Source organism: Stegodyphus dumicola, chromosome X1 (genome assembly GCF_044657685.1).
Source record: "Stegodyphus dumicola isolate Sdum_Otavi_A_Nest chromosome X1, ASM4465768v1".
Lineage (NCBI taxonomy): Eukaryota > Metazoa > Arthropoda > Arachnida > Araneae > Eresidae > Stegodyphus > Stegodyphus dumicola.
In genome coordinates this window covers 105,122,031-105,141,132 of record NC_140780.1, presented here as the reverse complement: position 1 = coordinate 105,141,132, position 19,102 = coordinate 105,122,031, and the positions used below count along the sequence as shown (strand labels likewise).

At 35.0% G+C, this 19,102-nt stretch overlaps 1 protein-coding gene across 11 annotated transcripts in view; it reads right to left on the bottom strand.

Annotated features, from left to right (window-relative positions):
• Positions 1-19,102, bottom strand: part of LOC118181841 (ectonucleoside triphosphate diphosphohydrolase 1-like) — a 228,111-nt gene that overhangs the window by 84,667 nt on the left and 124,342 nt on the right. Inside the window, exon 1 of one of the 11 annotated variants that reach the window (XM_035351052.2) lies at positions 10,671-10,734. The exons of the other annotated variants lie outside the window; for them this stretch is intronic. Within the exon in view, the coding sequence (XP_035206943.2) occupies positions 10,671-10,719 (49 nt within the window). The 5' untranslated portion in view covers positions 10,720-10,734. Of the gene's footprint in view, positions 1-10,670; positions 10,735-19,102 lie in introns of those variants that run through there. 11 annotated transcript variants of the gene reach the window in all.

Sequence of the window (19,102 nt, the reverse complement as noted above, 5' to 3'; positions counted from 1 at the left end):
AACTAGCAGCGTTTCGAGCCTGGTCTGTACGGCCACTACTAGTCACCATTCTTCTATTGAATAACGCAAAAATATCAAACTGCAGGACAGAAAAATCTCATAATGAGATTCATGCGAAAATGTAGCCCATCAAAGGACTCTGAAAGAAAAAAAAAAAAAGTGAAAGTGAAACGTCAAGTGAAAATACTCATAAACCAATCTTTTGGGTTAGATTATTTGAATATGGCAAAGCTGGGCTATCTTTATAATATGAGATATGCTTTCGTGGGGGACTTTCTGAAAGGGATTACTCAATTATGGCAAAGGACGCGAGGGCTATCTGCCTAAAGGGAGGGATGCCTTCGTGGAGGACTTTCTAAGGGAAACTGGCTCGTATACACGTTACGCATGGGGAAAACCACGGAAACACCCATGCAGCCAGCCCGTTCGCGGGATTCGAACCTCGGACTGAACTACCAATGTTCAGCGTCTTTACCGCTCGGCCGCTGGCGAGCCGGACTTTCTGAAAGAAAATAGCTAGTAGTCATCTTACACAAGAAAAAACCACGAAGCGTAAAAATTCCTGCTTTTGAGCTCTTTTGCCTGCTTTCGAACCGAGGTCGAACTACTAGTATTCAGCGGTCTTAACTACTCGGCTTATTGCTGGGATTACAGTGACTCTTTTGATTTAGCTTACAACCACAGATAATCAGTTTTTGAAAATGTACTGAATTGTTCAAATTACTATTATAAAACTAAAGCTGTTTTTTTTTACAACAGCATGAATAAATTGGGTATTGAAGATGGTAACTCACCTTGCTCAATAACTATTTTCTGAATCATCGTCGTGCTGAATGTAACAGACGTTGAAGAAATTACTGTTCAAACCGATAGATCCTGAACACATTAACAGACTTGAAATGCTAACATGAATTTACTCATCTAACTAATAGTCCTTTAAATAGGATTCTATTCGGTTAAATTTCAGAATTAATCATTTGACAGAGACGTCAAAATATTTTTTAATCAGCTTTTCCCCGGCACAAGTGACTTGTGGTACTTGCTTTCTTTCTAATAACAGTTATTATATATCGGGTTTTCGTATTTTATTGAATAATAAAACATTGATAATTAAATTAAAAATTTGCTAGTGTATTTTACATATCGAACTAAATTTACAAATATTTTTTTTTTTTTGGCTATCAATGAATACCTTTAACTGTAACCTATTAGTTCTCAACCATTTTTTGTTCAAGTGGCCATTTCTTACCACTTTAAGAATGGATCTTTTTATTCAAAAGATGAATTGCATATAATAAGCAAAATTGAGAATATTTTATTTTAAAATGCTATAAATTAGAGATGAGATTGAATTAAAATTTTTATCCAGCAAGAATAAACGTTCAGTTTGTTAATCGATAAATTAACTGGATTCTTTCTCATAAAATGTTACATTAAAATGCATGAATGTAAATAAGACCAATAAATGCACAAAAAATTGGATTTTCTATTGTTATTGATACTTTATGTTATAAAAGTGTCACTATATAGAGGTACACTGATCACGTTTTGAAGATTGCATAATATAACATTAATATATCTTAACAATTACAGTTGAAAAATGCAAAATTACTTATAAGATGCATTTGCATTTGTTTTGAGAAATTTTAATTATTATATTATTATTTATTTATCCTACGATTATTCTCATTTTCCGACTGAAGTACAAATTGAGTTCAATCTGTGATATTAGCAGCAGAACTAAAAGCTTGTTTGCATGGCAATAATGCTGAAAATACACAATTTTGTTTTTTTGATTAACGTCGCAAATTCTAGCAATCGAGACTTTGTGAAAAGGATTTGCGAGTCTAAAGTTCCGTTTAAACAAAAAATAATTTTCTCCTTACGCTCATCAACGTTCATATTCTCATATATCATTTTCACTAAGCGGTTCTGAAGCTTCCTTTCAACAAGTCTAACAAGAAAAATTTTTTTCTTTCTTTCCTCTTGTGTAATACACTGCAGAAAATAGTAGTTTAAAGCTGTAGCTTTCTTGCGTAATTCATAAAACGACCAGTTTGAGAAACGCCCATTCAAAATTATGTACGAGTGGAGTTTTAAGATGAAACATATACACTTCTGCGAATTTCTTTTCAATACTCAAATTTAACATAGGTTTGAAAAATACTTCTTGTGTTCAAATCGATTAAATATTCGATGAACTGATGAGGCATTTGAACTACTGGTAGGATTTTAATAGATAAATCTATCGATTATCCAATTAGTTCGCCCACCTTTACTATGGAAATGCAAAATATGTATATTTAAGGTTTCTTGCATTAACACACTGTGGGGGAAAAAAATCCCAAAAACAAGGAGTTGTGTTGGATAAACGGAATTTGGTAGCGTGTTAATACATCTGAAAGATGACATCTATTCAAATTTCGCGCTGCTATGAACATGCAAATACATACTGTAAGGTTTGTGAGCATTTTTTATCGTTGAGATTTGCCATAGTGAGTTGCTGTTAGTCAAGAATGTCTTTAAAGACGAAGAAGCCGTTATCAACAGCTCAGTGAGTTTGAACGAGAACGCGTGTTAGGGCTAGAAGAAGTTGAATTTTCTTTCCGCGATATTGCAGGTATGATTGTTAATCCCAGTGGTCAACGTACTGGCTCGAGAAAACCGGGTTCCGGGCGGCCACATGGCGCTACTGAGAGGGAGGACCGCCGTGTTTGGCGTGTGGCGCATCGTATTGCGTCTGTAGCAGAAATTCGAGCTGCAGTTGGCACCAGTGACAAAATGAACTGCTACAAATCGGTTACTTGAAGTACAGCTCGAGCCAGAGGCACTGTAGCATACATTCCACTAACTCCAAAGTACTGCCGTTTCTGACGTCACTTGTGTCAAGCAAGAGCTCACTGGAGATCTATTGTGTTTTCTGATGAAAGGCGGTTCTGCTTTGGTGCCAGCGCCTGCAACCAACCTGTCTGCAGCCGACACATACTGCACCTGCACCTACACCTGGAGGTATGTGTCTGGGGAGCAATTTTATATGACATCAGGAGCACTCTCGTGGTTATCCCACGCATTCTAACTGCAAATTTGTACTTTAGTCTGGTGATTCAACCTGTATTGCTGCCTTTCATAAACAGCATTCAAGGAGGTGTTTTCCAACAGGATATCACTCGCCCTCATACCGCTGTCGTAACCCAAATGTTCTACAGAGTGTCGGCAATGTTGCCTTGGGCTGCTAGATCACCAGACCTTTCTCCAGTCGAGCACAATCCAATGGTGCCCCATACTGACATCGTTGGAGGACAACTCCAGCGTCATCCACTACCACTATTTAACTGTTTCTTTATTAACTGACCAGTATAACAGGCATGGAACTCCATCCCACAAACTGACATCTGGCATTCAAAATACTGGCGGTTACATAGGTTATTGATGTACCAGTATTTCACCTTTGAAATGGCTCTTCTCGTGCTGCATTAACCTCTGATATTAAAGATTTAATCAATTAAATACGTTACCTAGACAAACGTATTGCCGAAATTTCATTTGCTGTGCAATAATTTTTCTTGGTGTTGAGATTTTTTTCCCCGTCAGCGTATATTGTATGCATTATTAATGTTTATTAATATGTAAAGTACATTTATTGCTTCAGATATTATTTTTTACATATTAATGTACATTTATTTATTTATACATTAATACATAATGTACATTTAGTAATATATCAAAAACTAAAATATTTTTTATTCCTGAGAAGGATCTGTATCTGATCGCTCTTGAAATCGATACAGTTTCGCTTAAAATTTACCCCAAATTTAGTTTGCTGTTATGCCTAAATTTAAATTGCATATTGGCGTAGTTATTGTTATATTTATAAACTACACGAAAGGAACCATTTTTATCAGTTTCCCCACTTTTACATATTGCTTATGGTTAATATTTTTAAGCTTTTTTTCAATCTTTAATTTGAAAACTACCTAGTTGCGATCAAGTCGTGAATAACAAAGGGACAAAAACGGGAGATATGAAATACAGTCATTTTAGTTGCATTTAAAGGGGATATTTCCGAGAAACTTGATTTTGAAACAAAGTATGTTTTTGGTCTCGTTGGATATCAGGCTAAAAAAATTTAAAGCTGTATATTCTGACTTAGATTTAGATAAGGTTCAATTACACGAAAATAAATAAATAAATATGCCAATTTTTAAGTAAAAGATTGTCTAGTGATTCAGTTTCATTATTTATTTTCTTAGTTTATTAAAATGTTTGAATCCCAACTTTTTTTACTGTTAAACCGTTTATTACTAATACCCGAAAACTCATACAAAATTTAAACTAAAAATACACTAATGAGAATTATACATAACAAAAGTATGAATCAACATGCTTATGTAATTTCTTTTCAAAGCAAGCGTCTACTACACGATAAAGTCGTTTTTACAACAATTTCTTAATTTTGAAGAAAGGTAAACCTGATACTTCCTTGACAGATGTCTTAAAAGAAATTGACTTTTATTTTAGTCTACATTTATATAATAGGAAGATGACCCAAATACACTCTGTTAATTGTTCGTTGAAGTCCTCAATTTCGGAATAAAAATAACAATATCCTCCCGCTTTCTTCCCTCAGCTACTAACAGACCAGTATATGAGAATTAAAATGTATGTTAATAGTTAATTATCGCAGGAATAATATCATTATAAATAGCCTTATCCCGTATGTACTATTTCATCGTACCTCACAAGGCTTATTACTTTTGTATCAGGTTGCAGAGGTTACAAAAATCTATCACTTATGCTTAGAATAAAGCTACTGTTACTTTTATAATTCCACCAAGATTTATATTTTGAGTGAAAGGCTGGCCATTCGTAAGGTTTTCTTAAAATAGCTGAGCAGAATTAAAATTCTTCTGCTAATAATATATTTACCTTCGTTAGTCAACAAGTGTCCCCGTTCTCGGTCACATGCTAATACTATACCACACACTGAAGAAAACCCTCTGTATTCTGCCATATTTAATTGGTCCCCCGAATTACCTTTGTAATGGTAATTAATTCAACAGTATTAACAGAGATGCTTTTAGTAATTCTATGCTGCTGGCCATTAAAATTTCAACACCACAGCTGCCACCCATGGCAGCTAAAACGGCCCTTAACCAATCAGGCATGGAATCAAACTGGGCTTGGATGACAGAAATGGGCAACTCATTCCATGCTGCTTCAAGTCCATGCCACACTTCATCAACCGTATTAGCTGGAGAGGGGTGGCGGGCCAGTCTCTCAGCAACCCATGGCCAGATGTTTTCAATGGGTGACAGATCTGTAAGCCATGCAGGCTACGGCAGCAATCGAATACCCTGTGTATCGAGGAAGGTCAGAACACGAAGTGCGACATGTGGTCTTGCATTATCTTGTTGGAACATGGCGTTTGGGGGCCACGAAAATAGAGCACAACCACTTGACGTAAGATGTCAGAAATGTACCCATCTGCGTTCAAACTTACGCCTATCCGAACTAGAGATGTGCGTGTCGTGTACCCAATGGCTGCCCAAACCATCACACCAGGTACAGAGCCCCTATGCCGATATCAAATGCAAGCAGGCGACGTGCGGTCTACTCGTACACTCCAGACACGTATACGGCCATCATAACCGGCACGTAGAACCGAGTACTTTAAAACGAACTGGCTTTAAAAAGGCGTCATTGTGCCCAGCTTTGTCGTCTGTGGCACCAGAATCGCCGTCTCTCTCTATGCTGCGTTGTCAAGGGAAGTATGAATCAACATGTAATGGTCACCAAGAACAAGTAATGGTCACCAAGTAATGGTCACCCTGCTGATAGTCCATGCTGCTGCAAACGTTAACGCACGGTACAAGCCGATGCTGGGCGTGCTATTAGATGACCATTTCCTGACTAACGGTCCGGAATGGGGTTGTACGATTTTGCGGGGCTGACCTCCCAATATGTCTGTCCTTTCTGGCGTTAGTCATGGGAGGGCGTTGAGATCCTGCATGCCGTTCAATAGGACATTCAAAAATCCATTGATTCCATATTCGCATGGGCCCACCAGCGGCCGAGCGGTAAAGACGCTGAACACTGGTAGTTCGGTCCGAGGTTCGAATCTCACGAACGGGCTGGCTGCATGGGTGTTTTCGTGGTTTTCCCCATGTGTAACGTGTATACGAGCCAGTTTTCCTTAGAAAGTCCTCCCAGAAGGCATCCCTCCCTTTAGGCAGATAGCCCTCATGTGCTTTGCCATAATTGAATAATCCATAATCCATATTTGCATGACAGTGCGACCGGCGATATCATGGAACGATAATATACACTTTCGATAGGCAACGATCCTGCTGTATTGACTTTCGAAACTTGCTGATAAGCATTTCCTCTTCTTATTCGAGGCAAAACAAGATATTCTGAGCAAAGTCCAACCTTACAAAACACTTTCCGAATGAGAAATACATTGCACAACTTTTCTTTTTACGCAGTGCTGCAGATGTCGTTTCTCCCTCCTGCGTCGTCTAAATGCACTGAAATAATAATCATTTGCATATACCAACTTCTTCCTTTCATGTGATTTTGACGTTCGTCGGATCATACCTTTCTGGTGTTGCGATTTTAATAGCCAGCAGTGTAGAAAGGACTCCTAATCAGTTCTTTACTATAGGCCAGCGATTTTCAAACTGGTCATCACCTTTACGCGTAGAATACAAAAAAGGCCTACCGGCTCCAGATAACAGAGGACTTAATTTAGTTTTTGATTCACATCCTATCCCACACGTACAAGATTTCGCTCAATCTCTTCACGGCTAAACAGTGTTTTCTAAATTACATACTGCACAGGCTTATCATCACTTACCCGTTTATGAAAAACGCAAGTCTAAAACAACGGTAATTATCCCTTTTGGTCTTTTTGGGTCTCCTTACTGTAATTTTGAACTCAAAAATGCCACTCAAATGTTCCAGCGTTTCATGCACGAAATATTAAGAGAACTAAATTATTGTAACACATACTTAGATGACACAGTAGCATCCTCAATAAACAAAGTGCGCTATGTACAATACATTTCCAAAATTTTGCACAGACTAAACGATAATGGATTTACATTCTTCAAAATGTGTTCCGATGTGCGAATTCTTAGGTCATTTAATTGCCAAGAATGGGAATAAATTTTTACCTGAAAGAGTTGACGCAATTTTGAACTTCAGAAAACTGGAAACTGTTGAATACCTAAGAAAATTCTTAGGGTTACTAAATTTTTACTACAGATAACTGCCACGTGCAGTTCATAACTAAGCATTACTCAGAGAATATTTAAAAGGTTCAGAAAAGAACGACATACGCAAAATCCCTTGGTCTGTCCAAGCAAATGAAGCTTTTGAAAATAGTAAAAAAGAGTTAACAAATGGCTACATTATTAGCAGATCCTTCGTGAAATGCATCTCTAATTTTTCAAATTGATGCATCTGACTACGCTATTGGCGGATCTCTAAATCAAGCTATTAATCATGGACTCGAACCTCTAACATTTTATTCTGGAAACCTCACAACCATTGAGGCTTGGTTTATTTGATTACAGCAAAGTATATGAGGGCTATCTGCCTGAGGGAAGGGATGCCTTCTTGGAGGGCTTTCTGAGGGAAACTGGCTCGTATAACCATCGCGCATGGGGAAAACCATGAAAACCCCCATGCAGCGAATTCGCTCGCGGGATTCGAACCTCAGACCGAACTATTAGTGTTCAGCAACTTTACCTCTCAACCGCTGGTGGGTCCAACCACTGAGAAAAAAATACTGTGCATATGATAGGCGTATGATGGGGAATTATTAGCAATCTACGCATCCATTCGGAAATTCAGATACATGCCAGAGGGACCCATGTTGACAGTGTTTACCGATCACAAACCACTAATATTTGCTTTCAAATAAAAAATGAAAATGTTCCCCATGTCAAAATTGTCAATTAGACTTTATTTCATAGTTCAAAACTGATTTTATGTACATACAAGGAACTGACAACATTGTTGCAGACATATTATCTCGCATTCATAAAAGTAAAAATTATTGATCATGAAGTAATTGCTCAGGCACAAACAGCAAAAAAGTTATGAGAAATATTAAATGGTAACAATTCTTTACAGATAAAAAGAAGTTAAGCTTCCAATCCAGAAATGGAATTATATTTTGATATATCTATATGCATAGTAAGACCTTATATTCCCAAAAGGCATTCGGAAAACTGTGTTGTAATTGAGTACTTAATTTAGCTCATACCGCCATTCGTTAAAATCCAGCCATCCATAAAAATTAGTTTGTAGCCGATATGTTTGGTCAAATATCAACAAAGATGTCACGAAGTGGACAAGACAGTGTATTCCGTATAAAAAATTTAAATTCACTAACACATTTCAGCACTTCTCAAGCATTTAATGAAGCTTCTACGCGATTTCAGCATGTTTATTTAGATCTCATTGGCACATTTCTACCTTCAAACGGATTCGCATATTGTTTAACAGCTATCTATTGGTTCACTAGACGGACAAAAAGCATCTTTATTACCAATATTCAGAATACAATAGTAGTGGGGGCTTTTTACGCGAACTTTTTGGACCCTTCGCTTTGATGTTCCAACTTCTGAGAAGTCAATTTGAATCTTGTTTATTTAAGGCTCTAACAAAACTCCTAGGCATACTACGAATACGCGCAACTGCTTATCATCGTCAAAGCAATGGCTTGATTGAGGATTTTCAGTCTTTTAAAATCTGCATTAATGTGTCAGAAACTCCAAAATGGACTGAAATTTTACCAACTGTGCTACTTGGGCTGAAAACAGCTCACAAAGATAGCATTAATTGCTCTCCCGCTGCTGAACGTGTGTACAGAACTACAATTAAAAAGGGTGATTATTTTCAACACATCGAATGTTGAAACTGATCCTGCTGAATACATCGAACAACTTCGAAGCTGCATGTAGCAGTTTAAACAAAACTAACTGTATCACATGTAACAAAAGTAGTGTTTATTCACAAAGATTTAAAAACAAGTTCAAATATTTTGTGCGATGTGATGCAGTACGATGGTCACTACAACCACCATGCGACAGCCCTTTTAAAGTGTTCAAATTTAGTACAAAAGTTTTCCAGTCATCTTTTCATCATGGAAAAGTGGTTACAGTTTCAACTGACGATGGCAGCATTTATGTCTAATACAGGTATAGATTCTTGCTTTCCTGATACTTTACAACCTAGATCTGCATATCACGCCAAACCAACTTCCGTCATACTCGTTCTGGCAGACATGTGCGTGTCTATGATTTGTACCTATCATCAAAATGATACTGGAGGGCGGAGTATGCGGTGAAGAAAGATAAGAAATTCATATATTCTCTTATCCACACAAAGATAAGAAATTCATATGTTCTGTCTCCCCCCCCACAAGTCTTCGCAGTCTTCAAACTGTCACTAGGTGTGAGACGACATGCTCTGACAATGCAGAAGCAATAATTCGCGCAGTAACGCCTCCCACTTACAAGAGTCATGAGACTTCACGACCAATGTCAAGAGATTTTAGCGATCTGTTGCTCCTCTGACATTCTTTCAACAACAGAGAACGTAAAATACATTCGAAAAATTAAGAGGAGGTGACTAATTTAGTCTGCAGATTGTTTCAGACAGAGCAATATGTCAGAATGCTCTCAAGTAGAGACACCCCTGCCGCTAGCAAAATCTTCACATAGTAAAGACAATAATTGTTTCTATGCCTTTAATGTTGAAATATGTTTTAGTTCTATATGCAGTAAGTACACAACCTAAACAAGTCGCACACTAGCCAATTATCAATACTTACATGGAGTCGCCTTATCAGCTGAGAGTAGTGCCGTCACTCCAGTTTCAATAATGTATTTCTCAAATAGTATTATCTTTCACCATTGTTAAGAAATTTCTGGCGATCTAGCTTGTATAATTTTGTTCATAATTTACGAATAAAAATAATTAAGTATTTGTGTGGCATTACAAAATTAAACTCAATGTAACGGAAGTACTCATAATTTAAAAACAGATCTTTAATAACTTTAAACAGGAATGGTTATACAGGATTTGTACTGGAATCGTAGTACTTTACTGTAACATGATGTTAGTCTACTACAGATATTATTATGAAAAATACCTCAGTGAATTCCTGCAGCGAGATATTTTGAGATGTTTAATCAGCCACCGAAGTTACTTTTGCTACAACACATTTAAGGATAAGCAGTGCCCCTTTGAGGTTAGCTAACGAAGGGAAATTTGAACGTATGCGGAAGCTACAGTTAATTTCAGTAGCGCTGCTGTTGACCTGTTCCGTTACAATATATCGTAAAATTTGGGGTTAGGGAAAATGATTAACATATTTTTAATTTCTTTTTACTGTTTTTTACCATATTTATAGAAGAACGAAGTACAGTTTCATCATTCTGTTGACAGTTTTTCGGCATTAATTCTCAAGCCGTGAACTTTTTATTACACTTTATTTATACCAAACTGAGGTCAAAAAGATCCTCACTGAAACAGTAATTATTTTCCCAGATGAAGAATTCCCATCCAGTCCAGCGTAACGGTTCATTACAAAACACTTAAAAAAATTACAGTTCTGCGTAAAGTTATTTGTTCTAGAATTAAGAAATGGCTTTTACCTTTTGAAAGCAGCGAGTTTCTTTCCTTTTCTAAACCACTGGAATTCATCTCATGCTAATTGTATTTTACATTTATTTCAGTCATAATCAGCAGTATGATTATTGCTATCTAGAGAAATCTGCAATATGAAGAGAAAATGTGAACACTCTGCTTTCACATCTGCTGGGATAAAAAAAAAAAAAAAAAAAAGACGGGCAGAATAATCACTCGTGCGTTTCGCGTAAGCTGAAATAAAAAATTTTAACTTCACGTTTATCGATAAGATATCGGTTTACGCTCTCAAACATCTGGACACTGATAAAAGAGGATAAATTACCACGGTTAACATGAACATGTGATCAGCTGCTTCAGTAGACGCCGAAACACGAGCATTTATTGCATTTATTTTATTGATTAGAAATTATTAAAAGTGCTGTTTATTCCATTTGGAAACATACAATTGGGAAAAAGGATTTGAGGAAACAGAAAATTTCTCAGAACATTGAGATTTATTTTCAGAAATCTTGTGTTAGTGCATCTATATATCTTATTATTAGAGATGCTAAGGCAAAACTTACCTATTTAATTTCAAGATGTCTGGATTCTCCAGAAAGTCTTCTTATCTTATTTAATTAAGCTGTTCACAACTGTTTTTCCGAAAAAAAATATACTGCACTAATCTTACGAATTCAAACATCCAGCAATTCAATGAACGGAGCGAGAGAAAATCATCAAGGCTCTACAATTATTTTCTGTGGGTAACAGCAATTCAATTTTCTTACCATCACACTACAAACCCTAAAGTCTGCAATAAAATTTAGACTATGGCGCTGCATATGCGTATACAGGAAAAGCATTGCATTCTCGGCGCTTTGGAATCGGGTACGCTTTCGTATCATTCATCCTAAGACTCCGATTGCACAAACATGTAGAATAAACGGAAAACTTGCAGAATAGAACAGTAAAAGCTACGCTCTACTTTAATTTTTTTTTTTATTATTATCCACTACAAAGACAATTTCTGATCAAAGCATATAGTGAAAAATATATTTTATCACCTGAAGACAAGCGGTTTTCTTGATATTAAGTCTCATGATATCGCTTTCTAGTTCCAGAAATATTTTAATTTCCATCACAGAAACATTTTAAAACTAATGACTTAATCTATATTTTATCAATTAGAAAAAGAATCTGGTTCAAAGAGAAATAATAATACATCTTCCTTCTCTGATATTCAAATACGATTACTTGATACAGGCATACTCAAGTATCCACATCTGACAAAATTTTTCATTTTCAGAATGTTCTATGTACATCATTTATTGGTAATAATTTATAAACTTTACTTTCAAAAATTAATTACATTATGAAAGAAATCGGTTTTAACACTACAGGGCTTACAAATCTCAAACTGCACTTTTTTGTACAAACCATTTTTCAAATGCTGTCACAAAATGTTATCGCCATGTATTATTTTTAAAGAAATAATATAGCTGATAAAAATGTTATCGTCATATATTAATTTTAAAGAAATAACATAGCTGATAAAAAATGTATGGCAAAATTTAACGCTTTATCTGGAATTCTAAAAACAAAATGCTTTTAGCTTCCACGCGCCAGTTTGTTCTCATTTGGCGAAGCGCAAGATATTTAATTTTTAGATATTTATTCCGACAGTTATTGATTAACAACATTCAAAAGTAATAAACACAGATCTATATCCCTTTGATAATTACCAGTTGGACCCGAGAAATGATACTAGCTGGATATATTAAACGCATTATGCATACTTTTTTTTCCTTACAGTAATTATTTTAAGGCTGGCCACGCCAGCGGCTAGTTATTTGAAAAGTGAAACAGACAACAAAAGTGATTCCACTCAAAAGTGAGGTTCGATATTAATAGCCTTTTTGGGCTATATGGAGCACTGGCTGTATGGAATTCTAAGGATATGCTGTATTGAAACATTTTGTGATTTCGCTGTAGAATTTTATGTGGTGTAAGTGAGAAGAAAGTCGTGTTTAATAATAAAGTTAAAACACCCACACAAAAGAAAACTGTCAGAAGAAGCGAGTCCAACAACAGGCTCGAAAAACAGATCTAAATTTAGAATTTACCTTGCTGGTAATTCAAACGAAAAGAGTAGAAATATTACTGCAGTCGTTTTTTTTTTTAGTGCGGTAAATCGTCGCTAAATAGCGATTTGATTTAATCAAAGTTAGTCGTGGTGTATTTAATTATGGCAAAGCACACTAGGGCTATCTGCCTAAGGGGAGGGATGCCTTCGTGGAGGACTTTCTAAGGGAACTGGCTCGTATACACGTTACACATGGGGAAAACCACGAAAACACCCATGCAGCCGGCCCGTTCGCGGGATTCGAACCTCGGACCGAACTACCAGTGTTCAGCGACTTTACCGCTCGGCCGCTGGTGAGCCCAAAGTTAGTCGAATAATCTTTCTAGAGTTGATGCTTATTGATTCATATATATACATTTTTCTTAGGATAGGATAATCCTTTTAGTAAAAGATGTTTAAAATTTTCTTCTTATAATAATTTCTTTAAAATTCAATCCTCTGTAGCTCAAGCGGAGGATTTATTTTATTGTTTTCTATACCTTATTTATTTGTTTTTTCAAAAGTTTACTCTAAATTTGCTGCTATTAGCGCAACAAATTCTTAGTTTTTTTAGAAATTATCGCTATCTATGAAATAGGTTTAGGTTTTCCTTAAAAAACTAACTATACTGAAGACTAGCTCCACTTTACTTTAAATTTTAGCTCAGGTAAATAAAATAAAATAATGGAATGTAAAAATTCGTTTTAAAAAACTTGTAAGTTTAATGCCACGCTTAATCTAAATTCCGTTAGCCAAGAATAATACATCTGAAAAACTTTCAGCTGTATTTACCAAACTTCTTGAAATACATGAAGTCTAACTTATATTGGGCAAACAAAAAAAAAAAAAAAAAAAAAAAAAAAATTCTCTAAATCTCAGAATTGATAACAATAGATCTTATATTAATAAGTCTGTTTAAGTTTAAAATTCTTTTAACATGTCAATAGGAACAACACTAGTACTTGAGCATTTTCAAATACATGATTTTAACAACATCAAAATGCTCCCATTTTTGATGTAATTCCCAAGGGAAAAAAAGTCTTTTTAAAGAATTCATTAATATCTTACAACATAAATCATTTTACTCATACAGATTCAACTCCTACTTTCAGAGTACAGCAGACGACAAAAGCTCCTTACAGTCAATTTAAAAATTGCAATAAAAAGACTAAGATGAACTAGGGGAGATATTAAAAGACTAAAAATGTTTTTGCTACTGTAAAGTAGAACAACTACAAAATAACTTTAAAAAATTGCTTAATGCTGATTCTTTTACCAAAAATCTACTTAAAGTGCTTCACACTTTTAATAACAAAATTTCATGGCCAACTATTCATTTATTTCCAGCACTATACAGGTTTCCAAATTATTAAAGGCCTAGTAATAGATTTCCATAATTTTAAATTGGAACAAAGAAAAATACTAATTAAAAAAGCTTACTGCACTATTAACTTTAATCATCCGTTTTATTATTCACTAACCATTAATCAAATCTTTATATTCTCTCAGCATCAATTTCCAGTTAACAAACACAAAACAAATCTACAGAGACACTGAGTGGCATATCGCTAACCACCATGATTTAAATTCCAAAGATACTTGACCGTGCAACCAACCACAATATTTTCCCTTTTTTTTTTTTGAATCAATAAATATTGCAGGAATTTTAAAAATAATAGCAGACCAAGGCTTAAGACAATTAATGCAACTAGGTACGAAGTTTAGACCAGTCTTCAAAGTTAGTAGGCAATCTTGCATCAACACCTTTTAGAATTAACTTGAAAGCATTCACTTTTTCTTCAAGCTATAAAACTAATTTGCCCACTACAATATTTTCGAATGGAAAGCAGCAATTATCAACAACTTCAAACAGAAATTATTTCGGATTAACAGCATGACCGCAACAGAACGGAAATAACTAATAAAATCACTCAGCTGAGACAAAACGTTGTCCGTTAGTGAGGACTAAGTTTCATTGTCTCAGTTTCAAAGTGTTAATTTTGACAAAGGCAGTAATAATTTCAGTATGATTTGAAAAGTCTTATTACAACCTTGTTGAACACGAACTTAAGAACACTGTTACCTGTAAGGAAACCCATTCTAGTGCGACTTCCATCAAAAACAAAATTAGAGCATTCCACCGCAGGTTAAGAATTTTAGTAATAGCAGAACGCAACAGTTTTTCTAACTTATACGTACTTCCCTTCCTAAATTTCACAAATCTCCAGAAATCTTCAAGTTTGTAGCCAGTAGCACTAAGAACTTCCTCAAAAAAGTTGACTACAAGTTTGCTGTAAACCTTAAGCACATTTCTAGTATCCTTTCAAACACGGTAAATCAACACAGGTACAATTGGATTATTAATAACTACGTACCAGTTTTGTCAGCAGTTCAAGATCTTGAAAAGTAAAAAACGCTAATTGCTGCGATTTCGAAAAACTTTATACATCACTCCCGTTAAACCGAAATTTTCAATAATCTCTCAACACTAATTAATATGTTTGCGGAGATACTTTCAGAGGTGACGGAAGAAAATTGGTTTATTACCTCAATAGTAAATCATTTTATAATTACACTCAATTCAATTACATAATTTTTAAGAAGGTCACAGGAATCCCAAACTTTTCGTATATATTCAGATACATTGGTGATATTTTAATAATCAATAATTATGAAGAATTTGAAAAAATGATATCTACCCTTCTTGCCTAATACTTAACAAGACAAATCAAGAGCAAGAAAATATTAATTACTTAGATTTGCATATTTTAGACTGCGAAAAATCAAAATTTATGACAAAAGAAGAGAATTTAATTTCAATACTATTATACTCACTAATTGGCATTCTAATGTTTCAAAAAAAGTAATTTTAAATATTATTCGCATTCAGTTGCTCAGAATAAAAAATACTACAATGATATTAACTTTTTTTTTAGGAATAAATTCAATTTTTAATAAATCTACTTTTAGAAAATGCTATTCCCCAAAGCAAGCATTGAAAAAGCTCTGAAAAAAGCAAGCATTAACTGCCTATTATAAACTACGTGTTAACAGCGATATGATCATTTTACCCTAAATCTAAAGGCGGGTAAAGAAGGATGGCTGTAACATGGCGTTTTCCGTAAATTTAATGCAAGTAATCTCTCTGTATTTTATATAATACAGGTGTAAACTAATCTGACACTTTCCTTTTATAAACCAATCAGCCAACAATTTTCACGACGTATTAAAGCTCAATTACGTGAAGACTTCGAACATTCGTGTTTCCACCATTTCGCTAGATACAGTTTTAAAACCAAATTTCGTGACGTCTAATAACATTCGCCAGTCCGCCATTTTATTTCTCCTAATGCGCCATCAAGCAGTTCTAATCGCATGTTATTTCTCAGAATTCGTTAAACAATGCAGTTCCAATTGGACCGCAGTTTTCAGCTAAAAGCCAAATGCTCGTCCACAGAAGAACAGGCAGCAACCCCACTTATGTGGTGCATACCAGTTAAGTTGTTCTCATCCTCCCTTTTTCTACAGTTTCAAGATTTTTACAAAATTCGGCAACCTGCCTTTTTCACACACGTTTAGCCTTCAGATTTTTTAGCCACTTTACACTGCCACACGGTATGCAAACGAAGTTCTTTCTGCTCCTGTATGTAATTTTGAATTTTATAGATTTGAATAATAACAAGAATAATTAGTTTTTAAAGACTCAGTATTTGCAATTTTAGTTTTGTTTCCTTTTCCAGAACGTGCTTGCTTCTCAGCAAGTTAAAATTTAAAATCGCATAACTGAGCTCCATTATTTATATAATTGTGTGTGTAAGACTCATTCGTGCGTTTTCATTGTTTGTTAAAAAGAATAATGTATCCGAATCTTTTGGGTACAGTTTTGTAGGTTATTTTTCTATATATAAATTCTGCAGTTGTATTTAGTTTGATTATAGATTTACTTTTATTGTTTGCTCTCAACTAGTTAGCTGCCGAATGCGCGTCGGGGTACTTCTTCTCATCATGAGATTTTCAGAAACATTAATTTGCATTTTTAGACAATTAATTGGCAGCGGTTTGAATCACATAATGGGCAGAAAGAACGAAACGTGTATTCGGCATTCTTTAATCATCCAGGTTTAATGTTTCAAATACTAACACCTTGACACGTTCTATTTGAAGCATTAAGCAAAAGGTAATTAATAGTTTTTATTTGTTTTTCCCATTAATATATTTTTTCAAACTTTAATATCCCCTTTTAGAAAGAAATATTCCCCAGCTTTTACAGTTCACTACCAATACTAAAACTTAACACCGGCTTTCCATGCTTTTATAAAGAAAAAACTGCATTATAGAAGAATTAAAAGATGATTTTATGGGTCTTGAAATTTGGTATCTTAAGTCTTACGGATTTGGAAAGTAATCGGGTTTTCTTGCCAACATTTATAATTCTCTTAATCCTAGAAGCGACATAGAATTTTAACACTCAAGACAGGAAACATGATTAGTCATCTACTTCGTTATGAAAACAATAGTATCATAATTCAGATATTATGAAATACTAATATATGGAAATGTTGCTTTGATCACAATAAAACAAGCGCTAAATTTAAAAAGCATTGGTGTTATGTGCGACCCCTGACTACAATCTAAGGTTAAATGCTTTAGTTCGAGACATTCTAAACACAAAATAAGCGAATATAAGTTATTCATAAATTTGAAAAATCAGACAGCGATGAGAAAATAAAATCTGTTACACAAAGTGAACCTCTGTAGCTTCAAGAGTTGAAAGAGTGTAAACAGCAATCCAACAACATAATATTGTTGCTAGTAAAGTGAAGAATAGTTATTTTAGAAAAAACTCAAAAAGTATAATATTAGTACAATACTAAAGAGCACCAAACGAAGTGAAAAGCAATGGAAAACCATTTTAATATCAAGTCATCTAAGAAGAACTTTTCCTGAATCTGACAAATTTCTGTTTCATCAATTAAGTAAAGTGATAGAGCATTAGAATAGATAAACTTAGCCCCATTTTACACGAAAATGAAAATCTATTTTCCAGTTAATTTTAGTTTTTCATTGTCCCTTATTCATATTTTCAGTGAAATGGTTAAGCTCTAAGTATCTTCAGAAATCTTAGTCATACAGTTTCTTAAAATATTTCAGTTTATTAATATACAAAAAGATTAGTTATGCTTACAAATTAAAGACTTTTGACTAGAACAATAAAAAATTAAATATTCAACTTTTATGAAAAAAATTATAAAAGTAAAGTTTCAGTAGTCTTAACGCTTTCTCCTTAATCTGTCTGAAATAAACTGATCTAAAAACCATGAGCGATGTTATCCATCATTAAATACAGGTTAGTTGGGTTACGGAATTGATTGCGGAAATACGGAACTGATACGGAATTGATTGCAGGTTGGTTGATTACGGAAAAGCACGATATAACTATCTGGCTTAGGAGAAATCATTTCGTGTAGACATTTCTGATGGAAACTACTTCACATTACATGCGGAAAAACTGCAAAATTCCTATGCAGCAAACCGATTCGCCGAAATCAATTTACCATTATTCAGAGTATTTATCCATTTGGTCACTGCCACTCAAGACCAATACAGTATGATATATAAGACAACCTTGCTGGTACTAACACTCGCATCGTTTAATGGATTAGACTGGACACTATAAGATTAGAGCAAAACCCTCTAGGATTGTTTTCCGGTGCGGATGGATGACATTCTGTAATGTTTTGTAGCCAATTAGACTATATGGTGATTGGTTACGCTGACAGCCGTACCGATGGGCCCGGGCTCGAATCCAGGAGAAGGCACGGATGTTTGTTTGCGTATAGTGTCTGTGCAAGGGAGTGACTCACAATACATGACGAACCGAAAGTCCTTTCGAATAATTGATGGTAGAGGAAGAGAAGAGGAATGGGAGACGCTTGATTTATCCCCCCCTAAGATGCTCTTCCTCAGAACTGGGGTAGAGCTTAGCAGTTAGCAAGGCCCGGTAATACCTAATATATATCTACCAGAATGCTCAAGTGCCGGCTTTTTTTCAGCATGTACCTGTAGTGTTTTCTAAGAAAAGCGGCTATATTTATGTTATGCGCCAGGAAAACTACGAAAACCTGAAGCAGTTAACCTGCTCAACCGCTGGGTGTAGAACTACGACAAACTACTTGCGTAACGCGACTCCAGCCACTAAGTGGAAATGTTTGTTTTTGGAAATTTATGGCAAAATAACTAATTATGATATATCCTAGTATTGGTTTACTTTCTAACTTTTTCCAATATTTCTGAGCGTTAATTCAAATCACAAGATTAAAAATGTGATCACATTAC